At 55.4% G+C, this 21,629-nt stretch overlaps 1 protein-coding gene across 10 annotated transcripts; it reads right to left on the bottom strand.

Annotated features, from left to right (window-relative positions):
- Positions 1-1,764: 1,764 nt before the first annotated feature.
- On the bottom strand, positions 1,765-19,761 carry NIBAN3 (niban apoptosis regulator 3). Of its 10 annotated transcripts, none has more exons than XM_084885907.1 (15): positions 19,596-19,761; positions 17,867-17,997; positions 14,576-14,701; positions 13,914-14,028; positions 11,841-12,008; positions 11,196-11,311; positions 11,020-11,124; positions 10,665-10,827; positions 9,792-9,982; positions 8,573-8,731; positions 6,963-7,079; positions 6,777-6,884; positions 5,906-6,017; positions 4,478-4,561; positions 1,765-3,008 (listed from the first exon to the last, which is right to left on the bottom strand). In XM_084885907.1, the coding sequence occupies exons 1-15, from the start codon at positions 19,648-19,650 to the stop codon at positions 2,902-2,904; spliced, it is 1,857 nt and encodes a 618-aa protein (XP_084742033.1). In that variant the 5' UTR covers positions 19,651-19,761; the 3' UTR covers positions 1,765-2,901. The 10 variants fall into 10 exon arrangements, 6 of the variants coding, with proteins under 6 accessions (XP_084742033.1, XP_084742031.1, XP_084742030.1 ...); XM_084885905.1 differs by lacking the exon at positions 19,596-19,761 and adding an exon at positions 18,694-18,869; XM_084885904.1 differs by lacking the exon at positions 19,596-19,761 and adding an exon at positions 18,694-18,869 and having other exon boundaries at positions 6,777-7,079.
- Between the last annotated feature and the right edge of the window lie 1,868 nt (positions 19,762-21,629).

Raw genomic sequence — 21,629 nt, 5'->3', positions numbered from 1 at the left:
TTGCTCTTGGAATTTTAATTATGATTTGTCTTGGTGTGATCCTCTTTGGATTCCTTTTGTTTGGAGTTCTGTGCGCTTCCTGGACTTGTAAGTCTAATTCTTTCACCAGGTGGGGGAAGTTTTCTGTCACTATTTCTTTCAGTATGTTTTCGATATCTTGCTCTCTCTCATCTTCTGGGACCCCCATAATTCTGATGTTGGTTCGCTTGAAGTTGTCCCAGAGATTTCTTACATTATCTTCAATTTTCTGGATTCTCTTGTCTTCTTGCTTCTGCGGAGGAGTGTCTTCTGGCTTTTTATATTCCAAATCTTTGACTTGATTCTTGCGGTCTTCCATTCTGTTTTTAGGACTCTGTATAATATTTTTTTATTTCAGACAATGTATTCTTTATTTCTTGTTGATCCCTTATCATTTCTCGTTGATTCCTTATTAATTCTAGTTGATCCCTTTTCATATCCTCATAGGTCTTATCGACCTTTTCTAGGAAATTCTTGGAAAACCTTATAAGCGTAGATTTGAACTCTATATCCAGTCGCTTTTTGTCCTCCATTTCTTTTGTTTGTGACCTATTTAGTTGTCACATTTTCGAAGCTACAGATGGGGCGGGGTTTCAGGGTGGAGCCTACAGCCTTGGCTTCCTATGCGGCTCCTGAGACTCAGGGTCCTTCAGTACTCACTGCAAGCGCCTCTGAGAGAAAGGTGCCCTCGATTTTTGCCTGCTACCAAACAGTCTAGGCTCTCCCCCAGGAGCCCTGTATTGGGGTCCAGTTCAGTTGGAAGTGGGATTGGAGGTGGCGTTCAGAGCAATCTGGAGCCCCTGTCTCCTTCCCGCCAGGGCAATCCCGCTGCACAGCCGACCATCCCTTCTCTGCCTGCCTCCGGGACCTCCTTTCACCGCTCCCCCGGGGTTCCGCCTTACAGCCCAGCTCCCTCTGTTTGAGCCTGGGTCCCCAGGGTCTGGCCTAGAACTGGGGTTCAGAGCAGTTAGAACTGGGGCCGAGCACAGTCGGAGCTTTTATCTCCTTCCCGCTAGGGAACGCCAGCCAGGCACTCAGCCTCCCTCCTCTCTGGCTCCGTCCTCTCGGTGCGCACCGCGTGTCTCTGTACCTTAGGCTTTTACAGCTCCTCCGCTCTTCCTTCTGGTTTTCTCCTTGCTTCTTGTTGTAGAATTTCCAGTCAGTCGACTTTCCTGTAGTTCTGGGTAATGTCCATTTTATATTTTAGTTGTATTTTATTGAAATTGTTCTGTGCGGCTGCGGCTAGGTATTTACCTGTGCAGCCATCTTGGATTCTCCTCTGTTATCCTCTGTTTCCTGATATTTTTTCAATTGTCTGCATAGGTTAAGTTTGGGGCTGAATATTTTATTTTTATTTTTTTATTTTTTAAAATGTTTTATTGATTTCAGAGAGGAAGGGAGAGGGAGAGAGAGATAGAAATGATGAAAATCATTGCTCAGCTGCCTCCTGCATGCCCCCTACTGGAGATCGAGCCCACAATCTGGTCATGTGCCCCTGACCGGAATTGAACCTTGGACCCTTCAGTCTGCAGGCCAACGCTTCATCCACCAAGCCAAACCAGCTAGGGCTGGGGCTGAATGTTTTAGAAATGCAGCCCAGGCTTTTCTGGTTCCGTGATTTGACTCTGAGCGGAGGAAAAGGGGCCTGGCGACAAAAGATCTTGCATATTAAGCAAGAAAAACAGGGTGACAAGTGTCTCCGGTTCTGACACTCTGAGAAAAGAGAAAAGACCGGAAGGAGTTAGACCCCAGGGCAAGCAGAGGTTTTCTCAGAGTGGGCAGGATGACAGATTCTTGTTGTTGCAATTGCCCCAGAATAACTGTGGACATCCTGTGTAAAGAGAAGCCAGCTGGACGGGGCTGTGGTGCACAAACGTATCTCAGAAGATGGTGGTGGAGGGGGGCAATCCGGAAGCGCGAGGGAAACCTTATTCTCTCGGGGAAGGCTCAAATCTCCAGGACAGGATGGGAGGAAACCATCTCTGGGGGGTGTCGGTCCCCGCTGAGAGCTGAAAGGAGAAGAACATTGGGGAAGTCCCGCAGGAACCTGCTCCGGAAGCAGCTGAAAGGCTTGTGACCTGGGGAAGCTGCCAACTCGAGTCCACAGATGACTTTTCTGGCAAGCAGAGCGCAGTCCCCATACGTTCTCTCCGCTGAGAAACTTGTTACCGAGTTAAATTTGGGAGCTGTGTAAGCAAACCCAAAAGGCCCACAGCAAGCTGAGAAAAAAATATCTGTAATCTGGATACAAAGTGTTAATACCATTACTATATACAGAGTTACCAGGGATCAATACCAGAAAATCCACGAACAGACAATTCAATGATAACCCACAAACATATAAATGGCCAATAAACATTTTTATTTTTTCTTAAATATATATTTTTGTTGATTGTAGAGAGGAAGGGAGAGGGATAGAGAGATAGAAACGTCAATGATGAGAGAGAATCATTGATCAGCTGCCTCCTGCATGCCCCCTACTGGGGATTGAGCCTGCAGTCCAGGCCTGTGCCCTTGACCGCAATTGAACCCCAGACCCTTCCGTCCACAGGCTGATGCTCTATCTACTAAGCCAAACCGGCTAGGGTCAATAAACATTTTTAGATTCATTTTAGTCATCAAACAAATTCAAAATTAAAAAAATGAAGTGTGTGTGCCCATCAAGTTGACTTTTTTTTTATTTTATGAAAATTCCTAATATTTGGAAAGGATATGGAGAATATGCACAAATTCTGCTAGTGGAGATGTGACAAGGCACAGCCCTTCAGGAAAGGAGTGAGGTGGAGTGGAGTTGGTTGTGAAAGCCTTGAAATGGCTCATCTGACTCAGAAATTCCATCAGTAGACACTCATCTGCTGGTCATGAAGGTGGCTGCAGGCAGATTCAGTTCCGGAACATCCTTGGAGGCAGCAGCGGGCAGAGCGGCTGGACCTCAGTGCAGGAGCCTGGCTGCTTGGGACAAGCCCCTCTCTGAGCCTCAGTTTCCTCATCTGTAAAATGGAACGTATCACAAGGATGCCAAAAAAAAAAATTGGACACATCAAATGCCTGGCACATAATAAATGCTCATAGTAAATGGGATATTAGCAATAAAAATTTAATTTGTAAGCACCTTGAACCTAAGTGAGCCTAGGAGAGGAACAGAGCCCCACAGGAGAGCTACAAACTGTTCTAAAACGCATGAAAAGAGGTTTATTTTCATCTCTAAGAAGAGGTGTCCATTCAAATGAAAAGCCAAGGCACCATTTTCCACCCAGAAGGTCTGAGAAATTTCACGTCAGCTGACAGCCTGTGGGGTGTGGGGCCACCTGCACACAGGTGAGCGGCAGCGACCAGATGGGATCACCCTGAGGGACAGAGCGTGGAAGACCACTACTGGAATGACAGGCACACATGCTCTGAACCAGGAGGTGCCACATCGAGGGATTTTCCTACAAACACCTGCACTCGCCTGAAAAGTACACAGGAGGCCATCCCCTGTGGTGTTACCTGTGTGAGGGAAAGACTTAGAAGCAAAACCCATCATCACTTAGATCCTGGTTAAACAGATTAAGGAGCTTCCCTACAAACTCTCATTGCCAATTGCAGATCACAAAATAGTCTGAAGTCTTGGTAAGAAGTCTTTGTTTAATCTTCTGTGCATCCCAATGTGTGTGGCTATCCATCAGTTTATCTGCAGCGACCGGCTAAGGCAGTGGCCGGCAAACTCATTCGTCAACAGAGCCAAATATTAACAGCACACGATTGAAATTTCTTTGGAGAGCCAAAAAATTTAAACTTAAACTTCTTCTAACGCCACTTCTTCAAAATAGACTCGCCCAGGCCGTGGTATTTTGTGGAAGAGCCACACTCAAGGAACCAAAGGGCCTCATGTGGCTTGAGAGCCGCAATTTGCCCACCACAGGGCTAAGGGATACTGCCCTAGACCCGTGTTAGTTAGCAATAGCTGCATAACAAATGGTCCCTAAAATTCGCAGCTGAAAACAACACACATCTATGATCTCACAGTTCCCATGGGTGAAGAACATGGATGCAGGTAGCTGGGTCCAGAGCTCTCACAACAGCAGTTCCCAAGGAGCTGTGAGCCACTCTCAGATCCCTGCTCCCCCTCCCAGGGCCCTTGCTCAGGGTGAACCCAGCTCCCACCTCCACAACCTCTCCTTTCAGTGCTGGGAACTCGTAGCTGCTGGGAAGGCCCCACCGAGTTTTGGCCAGATGACATGGGACACGGATTCACTGCAGAGCCTGGGCTAAGAGGGTCCCTCTGCGACTCCAACACACTCCGTGTCTCCCCCCTGCTCTTGTTCACCGCGAGCTTGGCCAGACCAGCCACACCAGGAGACAGGTGGACGCTGTCCCATCAGGGACCTACACTGTCCATGATCCCATACACCCTGAAAAGACCCCCTTACCCCCCATCAATTCACTGGCGTGGCCCAAGAACCCGTGAGGGCCTCACCTGCTCCCGCCTGGTCCCATGCGGCCTCCGAGCAGCCATCCCGAGTGCAGGACACGTCGCTGGCACCGAGGGCCTTTTTCAGTTCTGAAACAACAGATAACTCCCTGGACCCACCTGGGGAAGCCCGGGCATCGGAGAGCCTCCATCGTTCTCCCAAAGGAGCCACAAAAGGGCAAAGGATGGAGGAGAGGGCTCGACCGAGAACTTCAAACAAATGGCTTATTTGAGCCTCCACTCTCCATGCCTGTGCCCAAGACAGACATTGCTAGCTGATCCCCGACATCTTCACTGAGCCAGATGCTTCCAGATCCACCTCAAAACGCTGTACTCCAAGCAAATGTCACAAATCCATTTCGGATGAAACCCCTCAAGGACATGGAGAACCTCTGGGAAGGGAGGTGTTACCTGTTTTGGGATTTTTTTCCCCAATCATAGAATAGCTTTTTTTTTTTTTTTTTTTTTTTTTTTTTCATTTAAAGTGTCCCCTAGTCAACTACCCACAGATGGAGCCCACATCCCCACCCTTACTTCCTGGCTCCCCAAACACTGCTGTCCCCTATCAAACGGCCTGTCCCTGCTTCCTCTTTCTGTCCTTCAAGCACAGGTTCTCCGGGATGCCTCCCCGTTCCTTACGCTCCATTCTCAGGAGGCGGGCTCTCCTGTGTCCTCGGTGACCCCCAAGCCGGCAATGCTGGCATCTCTGCCCCCGCCTCATCCTCATCACTGGACTCTGTCCTCTTGGCAGCTGCCCCTGCTTGGGCCCATCATTTGTTCCCAGGCCATGCCCTGGGCCTCCTCCCTCATTTTCCATCTGGCCACTGTCATCCTCTGCTCACACACCCTCCAGGACTCCGGTTGCCTGTCACTCAAGCCCCTGCATGTCTGCCTTGGCAGCCTCCAGCCTCCCCTCCTGCTGCTCCCCTCCTGAGGGCCACGTGGATGCCGTGACATGCACAGAGTCGCAATTCCATGCTGCTCAGCCCTGAATTACTGCACACGTCTCAGCGGTCGCAGACATTGGGTCCTGAGTGAGCAGACAGGGCAGGAGGGAGAAGAGACAGTTCCGGAGCCTTTTCCCAGACAGGAGACCCTGGGAGGCCTAGCCCGAGGCCAAGCACCCTTGGGGGCTCACTGCCAGCCAGCGATAAACACAGGCGATGACTGCTGATGACTAAATGTGAATGTCCAGCTGCAGGCTTTTAATTTTGCCTCCTTCCCCTCATTCTGAGAAGACCTACAGACCCCCGAGAGCCTTGTTCCAGTGTCCTCACTCAGGACGCTGCTGTCCTGCCCCTCCCGGCTTGTCCACCTCTGCCCCGGGCCGGACACGCAGTCAGAAGGCTGGTGTTCACCGGAAGTGAGGCCACAGGGCTCAGCATCCGCGGCCAGGGGTCCCCAAGCTCCCCCGAGCCACAGGGGGAGGCTCACCTCCATCGATCCTCTGCAGCAGGGCCCCCCGTATGACATCCTCGTAGACGCCCTCGATGGTCAGGGCAGGGCTGCCCACAGCAAGAACATCTCCTTCGAACTCGCGCAGCTCCTGGAACGGAGGGGGGTGAGGGCCTGGGCTGGAGGGGTGGGCCCTTGGCAGGTGCCAGCTCCCGCTGTGACCCAGGTCTAGGTACCTGGGTGGCCCTGACCCTCATTTTCCTCGCCTTTAAAATGGTCTCCATGACCTGCACGCCCTCGGGTTGCCATGCAGATGGATGCAATGAGCACATCCCACCTCAACAGGAATAGCACCGATGTCTCTTCTAGAAAACCCCCCGCCCCCACCACAGCCACCTCCTCTAGAGGAGCCTGTTGGCACCTGGGACCAACCCTGGCCTGGTGCCCACAAGCCCTGTGTGGCCAGGCCCCTGGGACCTCTCCCCTCATCTCTTTCCCACCGCCTCACTGTTCCCTCAGCACGTCAGCCCAGGCCTGCCCAGGCCAGCCCACGCTGTGCCCTCTACCTGGAGTGCCCTTCCCTGGACACAGCTCACTCCGTCAGCTCCCTGCCTCTCCGGGTCACCTTCTCAGGGAGGCCTCCATGACCACAGCACCCCCCTCCCCAACACACACTCCTCCTCTGCTCCCCCTCCTCCGAAACCCGCGTCACCTGTGCCCCCACCCAGCTCTCAAGTGCCAGGCATCGAGCACCGTCACGGGAGGAGCAGAGGGCATGTGTGGGCGCCCAGAGCTCAGGGAACAGGAGTCTCGGACTGTCACAGGCTCTGTGTGGGAGCGAGCACTGTGCGGAGAGGCACAGAGGCTTGGTGGCCCTCGAGGCCCTGCCTGCACGTCCCCCTGCGCTCACCGCTCTGCAGCGCGGCTCCAGCTGGCTCCTCACGAAGGGCAGGAAGACGCAGAGCTGCCACCCGCGGACGAACCTCCTCAGGGCCGAGCCGCTGTCGGACCAGAACTTCTGCAAGACACACACGGTGGCCGGTCCAGCGGCCATGGGGCCCCAGGCCCACGTCCGTGCCCTCCCCGCCAGCCTCACCTTCAGCACGCGCCCCCGGACTTTCTCCAGCTGCTGGGCAGCCTGGTGGCAGTCCAGGGCGCTGGTCAGACACTGGTCGGCCAGCTGCAGGAAGGTGGCCACGGCGTCGGCCATGAGCTGTGGAGGGAGGAGCTGGGATGACTCTCGGGCCTCATCAGCCTCGTTCCTGCCCAACGACACCTTCTCAGCATCCAGTCCATCCCTGCAACCCTACCAGCCACTTCCCTCAGCCTCCTCCTTGTCTCAAGAAACAACACCTCTTGCCTGGCCAGTGTGGCTCAGTGGTTGAGTGTCGACCTATGAACCAGGAGGTCACGGTTCAACTCCCAGTCAGGGCACATGCCTGGGCTCCATCCCCAATAGGGGACATGCAGGAGGCATCGGTCAATGATTCTCTCATCACTGATTTTTCTATCTCTCTCTCCCTCTCCTGTCTTCTCTCTAAAGTCAATAAAAACAATTTTTAAAAAATATACATTTTATTGATTTTTTACAGAGAGGAAGGGAGAGAGATAGAGAGTTAGAAACATCGATGAGAGAGAGACATCGATCAGCTGCCTCTTGCACGCCCCCTTCCTGGGATGTGCCCGCAACCAAGGTACATGCCCTTGACCGGAATCGAACCCAGGACCCTTCAGTTGGCAGGCTGACGCTCTATCCACTGAGCCAAACCGGTTTTGGCAAAAAACAATTTTTTTTTTTTTTAAGTAGCACCTCCTCTCAGGAGCCAGGGAGCCAGGGACCACCCAATCAGTGGGGTCCTATGTCCAAACTGGTAGAAAGCAGCCTCCCCACTGGAGAATGGTGCCGGGGCACCCAGCCTGGGGAGCAGAGAGCCGGCTGGAGTCTGGCCTCCAGGGCCGAGTGCTCCTGGGAAGTATGCAACTTGAACAACTGTGCGGGGCACCACGCGGTCTTCTCACTCCCCGTCTCCTTCCCTTCCCGTGTCCATTGGCAGGTCCCATGCCCTGGCCTTCAAAACACCCCTGCTTCTCTCACCAATAGCACTCAACTAGGGGAGGCCTTTGCCACGCCTGCCCCCCCCCCCCCCCACACACACACACAGGCAGCCCGTGCTTCCCAAGGCAGGCGTGGCTTCTTCACTTTACATGTGCTCAAACCTTCCCTGCCGTGATCCCCATTGCCCTTGGGACAGAGCCCAGCCTCTTGGCCCCATACAGAGGGCCCTGACCCGTCTGACCACCCGCCTCCCTGGCACGTCTCCCACCCTTCTGCCCTCCCTTGAAACCTACAACCCAGTGTCTCCAAATTGTTTAATTTCCCCAAAGGCAGACAAGCTTTCTCACTTCCCAACACTTACTGATCCCTCTGCCCAGGACATGCCCCACCTCCATTTCTCCCACTGCTGCCCCAGCTTGGAAGTCCCCCCCCCGGAAGTCCTCCCAACCCCGAGACTGATCAAGCACATCCTTGAGGCTCGCATAGCACCGTGTGCATCTACATCACAGCCCTGCCCATCACGTGCTCACTGCCTGGTCATGGCTCATGTCTGCATGACACTGGGAACCCAGAGAGTGAGGCCAGGTCTGTCTTGGCCATCCCGCTCTCCCCAGCACACGGCGGAGTAAAGGCAGTTGCCTTTGCCTCACCTGTTGTGCGAGATCCTGGGCCCCAAACACCAGGCTTCGTGCTCCCAGGAAGCCAAACGGTACCACCAGCTGCTCCAGGCGGCCCCGGCTCCGCTCGGCCTCGCGGAAGCAAGTCTGCATCAGCTCCGGATCCCACGGCATCTCGCCAAACGAGTAAACCTGCACTCCAACGGCAGTCAGTGAGAAACACCATCAGCCGATGGAAAGGCAGGACCAACAGACTCAGAGCCGGTGCATCGAAGGAAAAGCACAAGTGGGAACGCATCTTACCTTGGCTATCACCACAAAAATGCGCAAGAAAAGTAACAGTGAAGCCCTAGCTGGTGTGGCTCAGTGGATAGAGCGTCGGCCTGGGGACTGAAGGGTCTCCCAGGTTCGATTCCAGTCAAGGGCACACGCCTGGGTTGTGGGCTCGGTCCTCAGTAGGGAGTGTGCAAGAGGCAGCCGATCCATGATTCTCTCTCATCATTGATGTCCCTCTCTCTCTCTCTCCCACTTCCTCTCTGAAATAAATTTAAAAAAAGTATATATTTTTAAAAAGTAACAGTGAGGTATGGATATAAAATGGTAAAGCCTGGAGAAATGGTGATACGCGGTGCTGGCAGGACTGAGGGGAAATGGGCACACTCGGTCCTAGTGGGACCTTTGCCCACCATCTGATGGTCTCTCGGGGCTGAGCCTCAGGCCCGCATGAGTGGAGTAACCCAACACCTCAGGGAGCTCAAGGAAAGTCGGGGAGATAGACTGGAGACAGTCAACCACAATGGTGTGTAAATGCCCTCATGCTGAGGGGAGCTCAGGCAGCTGCAGATGCAGAGAGGGGCCAGGGACAGTTCCTCACGGAGGTGATTAGGCAGCGGATGTGTAATGAGTTAAAGGTGCATAATAGGTGCTCATTTAACACCAAAAGAACTGAGCTGACCTGCGTGGAGCAGAATTCTCTGGGGACAGGATGGGCTCTGGCTAAACAGTGGCATGGCAGGAGGGAGAGTTTGTGGGGAAGGTGACTCCAAACTGATATTATTAAGTGCTACTCTCAACATCTTACTCCTTTTCCCTACATTTTAAAGTGTCCTGATAACCATAGCATCGTTGTCCATTATAAGTAAAACAAACAAACAGCCTAGAAAAAAAAGGTGTTTCGAAGTTTTTAAGAAGAAAAGGTGTCAAACAAGAATGATGCAAGGTTCCTGCAGCTCTTCTATCCGCCGGAGCTCACCTCTCTCCGCAGCCGCGCGCCGGAGGGATTGGCACGCAGGTGGCGGCACAGGCGGTCCATGCCCTGGGCTAGGAGGGTCTGCACCGCCGCCAGCGCCGCTTCCACGATGCTGAGCAGAGTCTGCGAGACCCGGGGCAGCTGCGCGTCCACCTTCCCGCGCAGGCAGGACTCCAGCGGGCCCTGGACTGCGGCTGAGGGTGGAAAGCACGGCCTGGGTCTCCTTCGCCAGGGGCTCCGCTAGTGGGGTCGTGGGAGACCCTAGGCTCCGCAGGGTGGGCTGGGCGGGACGCAGACGCTGAGCACCCGCTCCGCCCATTTTACTGGAGTTTCGGAGGCTTCGAATGCGGCGGGGCGGCTCAGAAGCGCACCCCGGGAAGGCAGAGTCCGGGTGCCATCCCGGTCCGCTTTCTAACGGAGCCGAGTGGGGGCGCCTTCCGCCGTCTGAACAACCCGGCCAGACGCGCCTCCACCAGGGCCTCCCGTCCTCTCCAGAGCCGCCTCTCCCGCTCCATCGCTGGCCAGACCCCTTTCCACGGCCCCGCCCCCTCCTAGGTCCTGCCCCGCCCAGTCACAGCCCAGGGCCACGCCCACTCTCCCGCCTGTCACGCCACGCCACGCCACGCCACGCCCTTTTGTTCTCCAGCCCCGCCCCTGCCGCGTCTGCAGTTCCCGGACTTTCGGCCCCGCCCCTTACGCCCACCTCGGTCCCCTTCTTTCTCTCAGGTTCCCGCCCCGCCCCGCCAGGCCCCTCCCCGCCCCTCCAGGCCCCACCCCGTCCCCAGGCCCCACCCCGTCCCCAGGCTCCCGCCCCGCCCCGCCTCGCCAGGCTCCGCCCCCTCCTCCAGGCCCCGCCCCTCCTGGCCCCAGGCTCACTCCGCAGCTTCCCCGCCACGCGGCCCCGCAGCCTCATCATCTGGTCCACGTCAGGGCGGATGGTCCTCTCCAGGGCCGCGAGCAGCTCGTCTTTCTCGGGCTGGAAGGCGCGGAGCCCGGCAGAGGCCCCGGCCAGGACAGCGGCGTGAACCGCATCCAGGAGCTGCAGGGATCAGCCCGGGGGATCCCCACGGGCCGGAGCGCAGGATGGAGGGGCGGACAGAGACAGACACGCGAGAGAGAGGGAGCGTGTAGGCGACAGTCAGAGGAGGCGAGGCTGGGTGCCCGGCTCCCACTTCCTCCGCCGGGTCCCTCCACCCCGTGTCCCGCGGCACCTCCGCGCCCCCGCGCGCACCTCGGTCCAAGCCCAGGCCCTGGCTCGGCCGGCCCCGCGCAGACCCGGCTGGGTCTGGGCCCGCAGCGCCGGCAGCAGGTCCCGCATCAGCACCGCGGTCAGCACCTGCGGGAGAGGAGGGGCCGTGGGCTCCGCTGAGGGCCGAGAGGGCTCCAGGGTCCGGATGGGGCACTGACCTCCGCGTCCGAGCCCAGCGTCAGGTCGTCGTGGCCGAAGTGGCCTCGGTGCTGCCGGTAGAGCCGCACGGCCTCCAGGAAGGCGTGGGCGGCGGGGGCCTGGCTTCGCTGTAGGACTGGGAGTGGGGAGGCTCCTCAGTGCTCGCGCACCCCTCCTCCGCTCCCCAAGAGGAAGGAAGCCCTCGTCCTCCCTGCCCGGTCCCCGACATCCAGGTCTCACCCACCTCCGCAGGGAAAACGCTCCCCAGGACCTCGCCAGCCCCCCAGGAGCCCCTACACAGTGTAGGACAGGCACCCCCTGCGGGCAGCCACGGCCAGGCTGCCCTGGGGCCGGTCTCCCTGCCTCCCCGTTTAGGTGCATTCGTTCAGCCAGCAGCCTGCCCCTGTGTGTGTTGGTCCTGTTCCCTTTATCTCACCTTTTTTTTGGGCCCCAGCTTCCACATCCCCTCCTCTTAGAAGCCCTCCCTGACCCCCCAGGGCAAGCTCCCACAAGGCAGTGTCCCCGTCACAGCCCTCCCCTGTCTGTCTCCCCCATAACCCATTGTATAAACTGAGGCTGGGAGCGGGTCCCACAGCCAGCAGGGGCAGAACCGTCCACCCCCAGACCCGGGGCCCCATCCCTGCCTGACCTCCCCGGGGGCCCACCTGTGCCGCGCAGCCGGATGCCGCCCTGCAGGGCCAGCCTCCACGCGCGCTGCGCCTCCGCTGTGGCCGCGGAGAGGCAGAGGTGCCTCCGGAAGGGGTGCTGCAGGAACAGGGGGAAGCTCACGGGCGTTTCCAGGAGGGGGTCGGGCTCCTCCTGCGTGTGGTCTCCTGAAAGCAGACAGAGGCGGCCACAGCTGCATCCATTCCTTTGCTCTCCGATCGATCGCTCCTTCACCAGGAGAGGGACCATGAAATACTTAGGGACCCTCGCATGGGCAGCTGCTCAGTATGCGTAACCCGTGCAGTGTCCGTATTTCTCCAGGCAGGATGTGTCCAGGCCTGAGCAATGCATCCCAGCACTGTCTCCCAGCCCCTGCACCCTCCTCAGCGCCTGGGCAGCCGCCAACAGCTATCCTGGTTGGCATGTGAGCTGAGCCCTGCTTGCAGGGGGGTCTGGAGCCAGCCATGCCCAGGTTCAAACTTGGCCAAACCATTTTCCCTGCATAGGGCACAGCTTTTCATCTCTGTGATCCTGTAAAATGGGTTCGAACCTGTTATTAATGACCTAGAATGGTTGGGAGGACACAATGGGTGGATTTAATTCTGTTCAATCTATTTGAGGCCTTCTAAATTCCTCAGTGTTTTTTTTAAAAAAATATATTTTATTGATTTTTTACAGAGAGGAAGGGAGAGGGATAGAGTCAGAAACATCGATGAGAGAGAAACACCCATCAATTGCCTCCTGCACACCTCCTACTGGGGATGTGCCCACAACCAAGGCACATGTCCTTGACTGGAATTGAACCTGTGACTCTTGAGTCTGCAGGCTGATGCTCTATCCACTGAGCCAAACCCCTTAGGGTGAAAATCCTCAGTGTTTTGTTCTGATCTCAAGAACAGTATACACAGACTGCAGTGAAATTCACTCATTTTTCTGGGAGAGAGGTTGGTCACTGGGCAGAAGCAAAGTAGCAAAGGGTGAACCAAAGGGACATGTGGGTGGATCCCAATGCTTGCAACGTCCCCAACATTTCTATAGACTGTCCTTGTTGCTGCATTTGCATTGTTTGGTGGCAAGATAGCTCCTCAGTGAAGTCAATGATGCAATTCTAGCTCTGAGCCGTACTAATCGTACGACAGGCCTCGGCCTCAGTGCATGCATCCGTGGAATGAGGTAACTAGTGATGGGACTGCCTGCTGGGCAGGTTCAATGAGATAACGCAAGCCCTAACCGGTTTGGCTCAGTGGATAGAGCATCGGCCTGTGGACTGAAGGGTCCCAGATTTGGTTCTGGTCAAGGGCATGTATCTTGGTTGCAGGCACATCCCCAGTAGAAGGTGTGCAGGAGGCAGCTGATGGATGTTTCTAACTCTCTATCCCTCTCTCTAAAAAATCAATAAAATATATATATTTTAAAAAGAGATAACACAAGCCAAGCCCACGTCAGATGCATCCAGCCCAGCTATGCTGTGCCTCCCCCTGTTCCCGCACAGTGTGTCCTGGGAGGAAGGCAGAGAGGAAGGTAAGGAGGGAGAGGGTGAGAAAGAGAGGACAGTGGAGGGAGCAGAGGAGCAGGGCAATGGGAGGAGAAAGGGAGGGAGGGGAAGAGGGAGGAAATTAGAGAAAAAGAGAGAGAAAGGTGGGGAGGAAGAGGAGAGAGAATGGAAGAAGGGGTGAGGAAGGGAGAAGCTCCTGGAAACACTAGATTGAACAATACCCTCAGCACCCAGTTTGTGGGACACCCCCCCCACCCCACACCAGTGCCCATCTCGCCACAGATGTTTGTTTGGGCTGTTTTGGTTCCGGTCCGGGGCCCGGCCTCTCTCACTGGTGAGAAGGGTCTTTCTCTCTGTGGAGCTGGGCTGCTTCTCCAGCAAGGAGGCCGCCCCCGGGACACGTGGCGAGGAGTAAAGACACATTTCGTGGTCGCACTTGGGGTGGGGCTGCTGCTGGCATCTAGTGGGTGGAGACCAGGGTTCCGTTCGACACTCTGCATTGCTCAGGGCAGCCCCACTGACGGGACAAAAGCACTGAAGAGGAGACACCTGCTTTTGGGGTCCCCAGGAGCCTTACCTGAAGCGTCTGGGCAGAGAGTGTCCAACAGGCGGAGATATTCCCGCTGGGAAGTCAGGACCGTGTACCCTGTCAGCGCTGTGGAGCCCAGAGGACGGCCCCCATTTTCAAATTCCTACGAAAAGCGTCCAAAGAGCCGCTCTGGGACAGGTCTAAACGGGGGCCCCCACGTCTCCGTGTAGGATCCGGGGAAGGTTTGGGGTTAGCTGGGGAAATCCTCTCTGCCTCCACCTCGTTCCCCCTCATTCCCCCTCCTCCGCAGAAGGTCTGCTGCCCCCACTGTGCTCGGGGCCAGGGCCCGTGGGTGCGGGGTTGTCTCACTGAGTCCGACATCATCACCCATCTCACGAGGTGGAAATGGCATCCCAGGGCATCAGGGGGCCCGGTGGAGTTCCCCGGCCGGGAAGCAGGCCTGACATGGCTTCAACCTCGACTCTGCTGGCCACCATGAGTAAGCCCCCCCCCCCGTCCCGGGCCTCAGTCCAGCCACCTGCACAACAGGAGATGGTGGCCCAGCCCAGGCCAGGGACTCAGGGCCTTCGATTCGGGCCAGATGACGGAAGAAAGGAGAGGGGCTAAGCTGGTAGCCGGACCCTACACCCACTCTGGGGAGGGCAGGATGGAGAACCTGGAGGCCGAAGGGACACGAGCCACTCACTCACCTCCCTGTGGCTGAACCACTCCAGGTGGCCATTCCCACGCAGGACGCAGAAGGTCGGCTGCCACTGGGGCGGGTGGCCCCGCAGCTGGGCCAGGGGCCCTCGGTGCTCACGGACTCGGGGAAGCTTCTGTGGAGGAGCGGCTCTCAGAGGCCAGGGGCACTGGCCAGGGTTCCGGTGTCCAGACCGTCCGGACAGCTCCCACAGGGCCACTCCTGCTCCTGCCCAGGCACTCAGAGCGAGCACTTACTGTGGCCTTCCAAATAAGAACTGTATACACGGAGTGGCCAGATTATCATGATCTCTGAACGCATAATAATCTGGCCAATCAGTGTATATCTTATTTAATAAAAGGCTCATATGCAAATTTTTCCCTGGACCAGGAGTTCAACCGGCAGGCAGGCTGGCCAACTGCCCATGTCCCCTCTCCCTGGCCAGGCTGGCCGGACCTCACCCATGCACGAATCCATGCACCGGGGCCTTTAATAAGCATATATACTTAGTGGCCAGATTATTATGCGTTCGGAGATCACAATAATCTGGCCACTCAGTGTATCTTCCACCGCCCTGAGACAGGCATTCTTACCATCGCCACTTCATCTGGGGGAGGACCCTCCCTCACGTGAGCCTCAGAGGAGACCCCAGCCCTGGCCAATACCTCGATCTAAGTCTGTGAGAGACCCTGAAAGGAAGGGCTCAGAGAAGCTGCCTCTAGATTCCCAGCTCACAGCCACGGTGAGATAAGTGTGTGTTGCTTTAAGCTACTGGTTGGCAGTATATTGTCACACAGCCTTAACCAAGCAATGCCGGTGGAGTTGGGGGTCACGGGGCAGGGGCAGTGTAACTGTGTGAGAAAAGGCGGACCTCTGCCCTCAGGGGGACACTTTCTCCGTCCTCTGTTTCACTTCCTTTGTCACTCTCCCTAGACCTGACACCTGCATTATGTGTTTTGTGTCATCCCTGTGTCCCAGGGCAGTGTCTGGTGTGTGGTTCATGCTCAATAAATATTCGATGAATCAATTAACTGCAATTGTGATGTTTTGATTCTTTGCTTGGGTGGTGGGATCTCTGGGTGTTTTTAATGATTCTCCATACCTTTTCCCAGGTCTAAAAATTTCCATAAAATATTGTTAAAATGCTATCATAGAAATCCTATATAATAAAAAGCTAATATGCTCCACTGAACAGCTGAACAACTGGTCACTATGATGTGCATGACCACCAGGGGGCAGATGCTCAACAAGGAGCTGCTTCCTGGTAATCAGTGCACTCCCACAGGGGGAGCACGGCTCAGCCAGAAGCCAAGCTCATGGCTGGCAGAGCACAGCGGCAGTGGCAGGAGCCGTCAGTCAGACATCCCCCTGAGGGCTCCCAGATTGAAGAGGGTGCAGGCTGGGCTAATGGACCCTCCCTGAGGGCACGAATTTCATGCACCGGGCCTCTAGTGATATAAAAAATACAAGCATATAAAATAAATACTGCCCTAGCCGGTTTGGCTCAGCCGATAGAGCGTTGGCCTGCAGACCAAAGGGTCCTGGGTTCAATTCCAGTCAAGGCCATGTTCCTTGGCTGCAGGCTCCTTTTTGGCCCAGGCTCTAGTCAGGGCATGCGCAAGAGGCAACCAATTAATGTGTTTCTCTCACATTGATGTTTCTCTCTGTCTTTCCCTCTCTCTTCCACTCTCTAAAAATCAATGGAGCCGAAACCGGTTTGGCTCAGTGGATAAAGTGTTGGCCTGCGGACTGAGAGGTCCCAGGTTCCATTCTGGTCAAGGGCATGTACCTTGGTTGCGGGCACATCCCCAGTAGGGGGTGTGCAGGAGGCAGCTGATCGATGTTCCTCTCTCATCGATGTTTCTAGCTCTCTATCCCTCTCCCTTCTTCTCTGTAAAAAATCAATAAAATATATTTAAAAAAAATAAAAATCAATGGAAAATATCCTTGGGTGAGGATTAAAATAATAAGTAAATAAATAAATATATAAAATGTTCAAACTGAAGCCAGGGGAAGCCCCTCCACACGGCTCGAAACCTAATGTCAGCTGTGCTCTGGCCGAGTGACTGAAACCAGCAGGTGGTGTGGGGTGCAGGTGGGAGTGACACTCAGGCCCCATGAGGCCCCAAGAGGCACAGGGAGAGCGCTGGTTGGGAGGGTGCTCTGGGTCCACAGCATCAGGGAGCCCCCACCCCCGGGCAGGCACCACTGGGCGAAGAGGCACCTGAGTGAGGTGGGCAAACTCAGTGCCCTCTGGGGGCAGGGGACCCAATGTCAGGAAGGGATACGAGCTCCGAGTTCAAACGATGCCTCTGCCTCTTGCCGGTGGAATGACCTCAGGCAGATCGCTTTGCCTTTCGGTGCCTCGGTTTCCTTGCTGGTCAGAGACCCATCTCTGGGGCCGGTAAGGATTGAGCATGTTGTGTAGGGCACACTGGAGACCTGGGTGCCATTGCCAGCTCTGCAGGCGTGTGGAGCTGGGACCAGACAGCTCCAGGCTCCTTTGCTCCATCCACATATTATCCCTGCGCCCCTCCTAAATGCAGGGACCATGTGGGTGTGAGGGGTGGGTGTGAGGGAGAGAGGAGACGAGGGCAGGCTTCTCTCTTGCAGAGCAGACCCATGGAGGAGACTGACGCGTGACCCGGGGCTTTGCTGGGATGGGGGTCTCAGGGGAGGTGCCCGACTGAGGTGGGGGCAATGGCAATCCAGGAAGGCTTCCTGGAAGAGGTGGCAACTGAAGTACAAGGAGGAATGGAAAGTGCATGAGGCAGAGGCCACCTCACATGCAAAGACTTGGGCATCCAGTGGTTGTGCTGTGTCCTTGCGTGTGGCACTCGAGGCAAGCCTTTTCCAACTTCAGGGCTTTTGCCCTAGCTGTGCCTTCCGCCTACAATGCCCCTCCCATTCTGGGCTCCAGATCTGGCTTCTTCTCATCCTTTATATCTCAGCTCAAAGGGTCCCCCTGCACCTTGACTCCCCACCCCTAACTGTGCCCTTCCGCTTGATTTCCTAGCACCTATCTGAAGTTACCCTGCGCCATGATATGTTAATTTCCCCCAATCAGGCTGTGAGCCCCAGAGAACAGAACGGGGGGTATGTCTCGGTCTCTGCTGTGTCCCCAGCGTCCAGCCCAGGACATGCTAGTGAATATGCTAGTGAATGTTTATAGCCACCCTAGGTTGTGGCACCAGCAAGGACAAAGATGCGAGAACCCCCCCCCCTCCCCCCGCCGCCGCTGTGCTGAGCCAATGGCCTCCTGTTTGCTCAGCAGCCCTCCACCCTCACGTGTGGCACCCACTTTACTGGGCAGCAGTTGGCATCCGGCCAGCTCCTGGGGCACCAGCTCCCGGGAAACCTGCTGCAGGACCGAGGCCGCCAGCTGCGCGCGGTACTGAGGCAGGAAGCTCCTGAGCAGCGCCTCCACCTGGTCTGCAGGGACAAGGGAACAGGGGGGCGGCTGAATCCGGCCATCGACGGGGGGGGGGGGGGGGGGGGGGGGGGGGGGAAGAAGGCAAGACAGGATGGAAGAGGCTGGTAGGCTTCTACCGTCACCCCAAACCCCGAAGTTACCCCGCGAGACATACTCCAAGTTCCTTTCACCCTTAATCATCACTGTCCGTTTCCATCCTTGGGGGACGGGAGCGAGTAAGGCACTCCAGCTTAATTTCTTTTTCATATTTAAAAATATGCATTGTACAATATGCAAACATTTGTTGTATGTTTATTAGTCACTGCCGGTAATGGAGTATTTTTAACATTTTTTCCCCACTAAACTACAATCAGACATTAATTGTTCTTTTTTTTTTTTTTTGCCTTTTTTTTCTTTATTGATTAAGACATTACATATGTGTCCTTGTTCCCCCATTACTCCCCACCTCCCATTCATGCTCCACCCCCCTGTTGTCTGTGTTCATAGATTAGGCTTCTATGCGTGCATACAAGTCCTTTGGTTGATCTCTCCCCCTTACCCCTACTGTCTGACTCCAGCTTAATTTATATCGGATGCACAACGACCTTGAACAAAGCATAGAATTGAATGGTCTTTCCCACACGTCCACACCCAGACACCACGATCAGGATAATGAACAGTTCCCTTGCACCTGAAAGTTTTCTCACGCCCCTTACCTAGAGAATTTTCCCCAAATCTTTTCAAAGCCCCCCCCAGGAACAGAGGGACTCGCTGGAGTGGTGGAAGCATTCCGTATCCTGATCTAAGAGCTGGCCACCCAGGTGTTAACGCTCCTCAAGCTGTTTCCCTAAGACGCACTCGCTTGACTGTATGGAAAGCATCCAGTCCACCTTTGCTGCCTGGAATGTGGACCCAATGGCTGGAGCTTCGGCAGCCTTTCTGGAGCCTCAGACACAGAAGCCGCGCATGGTGGAACCATGAGATGGAAGAAGCTGGGTTATCTAACTTTCATCTGCCTGCCTGCCACAGTACTCCTCTGTAGGAGAGAGTAATGAGTCTTTGCCTTAAGCCGCTATAGAAAAGGCCTGACCTTGTAGAATAGCTTATGGGATCCATATATAACGGCGAGTTGGCCTTTCCTGCTCTAGATCATGAATCCATCGCATCCCCAGTGCCCTGCACACAGTGAGCACTCAACCACGTGTGTGGAGGATGAAGGGCACTGACCCTTCTTTGTCTCAAATCGGAACTGTGACTCAGCCCCCGGGGTCACAGAGAGGGATCTGTTGATCCCCGCCCACCTGGAAGATGATCCCCCAAGACCCGGCTGGGCCCAGGGCAGCTCCCACCTGGCCGGTGCCCCACACCCCAAACCCATGCCCTGAGTCAGGTTGCCAGATTTACCCCCCAAATGTACATGACCCCAGTTAAATTTGAATTTCAGGTAAATAAGGAATTATTATTATTTTTTAGCATAACTATGCCCTTATGCAAAATTTGGGGCATACTTATACTAAAAAAAAAAGTTTATTTATTGCTTATCTGGGATTCACATTAATAGGCATCCTACATATCTGATCCCTCCTCTCCATCCCCACCCCTCTCCAGCCTCACTCACCCCTCAGGTGCTGCTGCTGCCGCTTGTCCAGGGGGCTTGAAGGCCGCCCGCCCATCCTGCCGCTGTGTCCCGGATCCCCTAGAGAGGGAAGCAGACTCCCCTCTCCCCCGCCCGGCTCCCCAGGTTCCTCTGGGAGCAGGGCAGCCTGTGAGGATCCCGGGTGCTGTGGCGACCAGTGTCTGGGGTCTAAAGCCAGAGCCTGGCCCTCCCATTGTGTGTGCTGGGGGTGAGGCTGCCCGCCCCCTGCCCCACCCCATCCTGCACCTGCGTCCTCCCATCTCCCCTGGGGCCGGGGCCCCCGGAGCTGCTGGTTTCTGTAGGGGCTGCCCCGGCAGCCCAAGAGTGGGCACGGGGGTGGGAGACAAAATTCTGCCGGCTTCGGGGGAGGGACGCAGGGCAGCTATGTGGCAGGAGCAGGCAGCCAGCTGTTGGTGTGAGGGAGGAAGGGAGGGTGAGCAGGGATGGGGCGTCTATCCCCATCTGATGCCCACCCTCTGGTCCTCACCCCTCCCTGTGCTTGCCCCATGCTGGGCAATGCTGAGAGGATTCAACCCTGGCCCAGGCCCTAGGGTCCCGAGGCCGGGGAGAGAGCCGGCCACACCCCAGTCCCTGGAGGCAGTGAGGGAGCAAGCGGTGGGGTCCCAGGTGAGGGGGGCTGGGAGGTGTGGAGACTTAAGGGGGTTACTGCTTACTTCCTGACCTCCGGCACGATCCCTAGCCCCACCAAGCAATCACCTCATCTCCATTTAATTCTTAAAAAAAAAAATTAAAAAAAAAAAAAAAAATATATATATATATATATATATATATATATATATATATATATATATATATAAAATTGATTTTTTACAGAAAGGAAGGGAGAGGGATAGAGAGCTAGAAACATCAATGAGAGAGAATCATCAATCAGCTGCCTCCTGCACACCCCCTACTGGGGATGTGCCCGCAACCAAGGTACATGCCCTTGACCTGAATAATCGAACCTGGGACCCTTCAGTCCGCAGGCCGATGCTCTATCCACTACTGAGCCAAACCGGTTTAGGCTCCATTTAATTCTTTGACTATAAACGTGCCCTCACTCTCAGGCCCTGGCCCCCATCTCAGCACACTCCAAATTCCATGCCTCAGGTACAGTGGTGCCTCACACAACGAACTCAATTCGTTCCAGGAGCAAGCTTGTTATGTGAAAAGTTCGTTATGTGAAACGCGTTTTCCCATAACAATACATGTTAAAAAAAAAATAATTCGTTCTGTAGCATAAAATATGCTAAGATGACATAAAAAAAATATGCTAAGATGACATATTTTTATTTAGATACATCTAAAAACATAATTTTTTTTAAAAAAAAACACACATTTTTTTAATTTTAAGACAGACTAAGTAGAGTCTACCGAATCTTGCACATCTTCATCCATTTTCTGCTTTTTGGCCGATGGTTTCATGAAAAACCTGTCCAAAGTTCGCTGTGCGATGCGTTCGTTATGCGAGGCACCACTGTACCCCCCACCAGGCCTTGCAGAGCCCCAGTCTCATCTCTCAGCGGCCCCCTCCAGCCCACGCAGTGCCCTGGAGCTGCCCCATGGACCGTCACAGGCACGCTGACAACCCGGCCAGAGAATGGATGGTGAGAGGAAGGAAGGAGCACGGGGCAGGAGGGAGAGGACACGCAGGGGCAGGGCGGAGAGGCTGCACGGGGACCCGAAGGAAGAGTGAACGCTGGAGGACAGAGAATCGGCAGGGGCAGGGCGCAGGCAAAGGCCCTGAGGTGGGACGGGAAAGGGAGGGTGAGGGGCTGAAAAGGGAGAGTGAGAGGCAGATGTTATAAAGGGAGGGTGGGGGTTGCAGGGACCACTCGGGGGCTTATGGGTCAATAGGAAGAGAGGGCTTCACTCAAGGTGGAAGGGAGCCACAGGCAGGCCCGGTGCAGGGGCAGCTGCTATCATGGGGAGGGGCACAGGAGAGGTGCTATGCCTCAGGAAGGCCCCACCCCACCCTCCGCAGTGGGGTCCCCATGTCTTTCTCAGCATTTCCCT

Source organism: Pipistrellus hanaki (genome assembly GCF_964339955.1).
Source record: "Pipistrellus hanaki genome assembly, chromosome: 5".
NCBI classification, from domain to species: Eukaryota; Metazoa; Chordata; class Mammalia; order Chiroptera; family Vespertilionidae; genus Pipistrellus; species Pipistrellus hanaki.
Note: the sequence above shows the minus strand (reverse complement) of the source record. Positions and strands in the feature narration are given on the sequence as shown.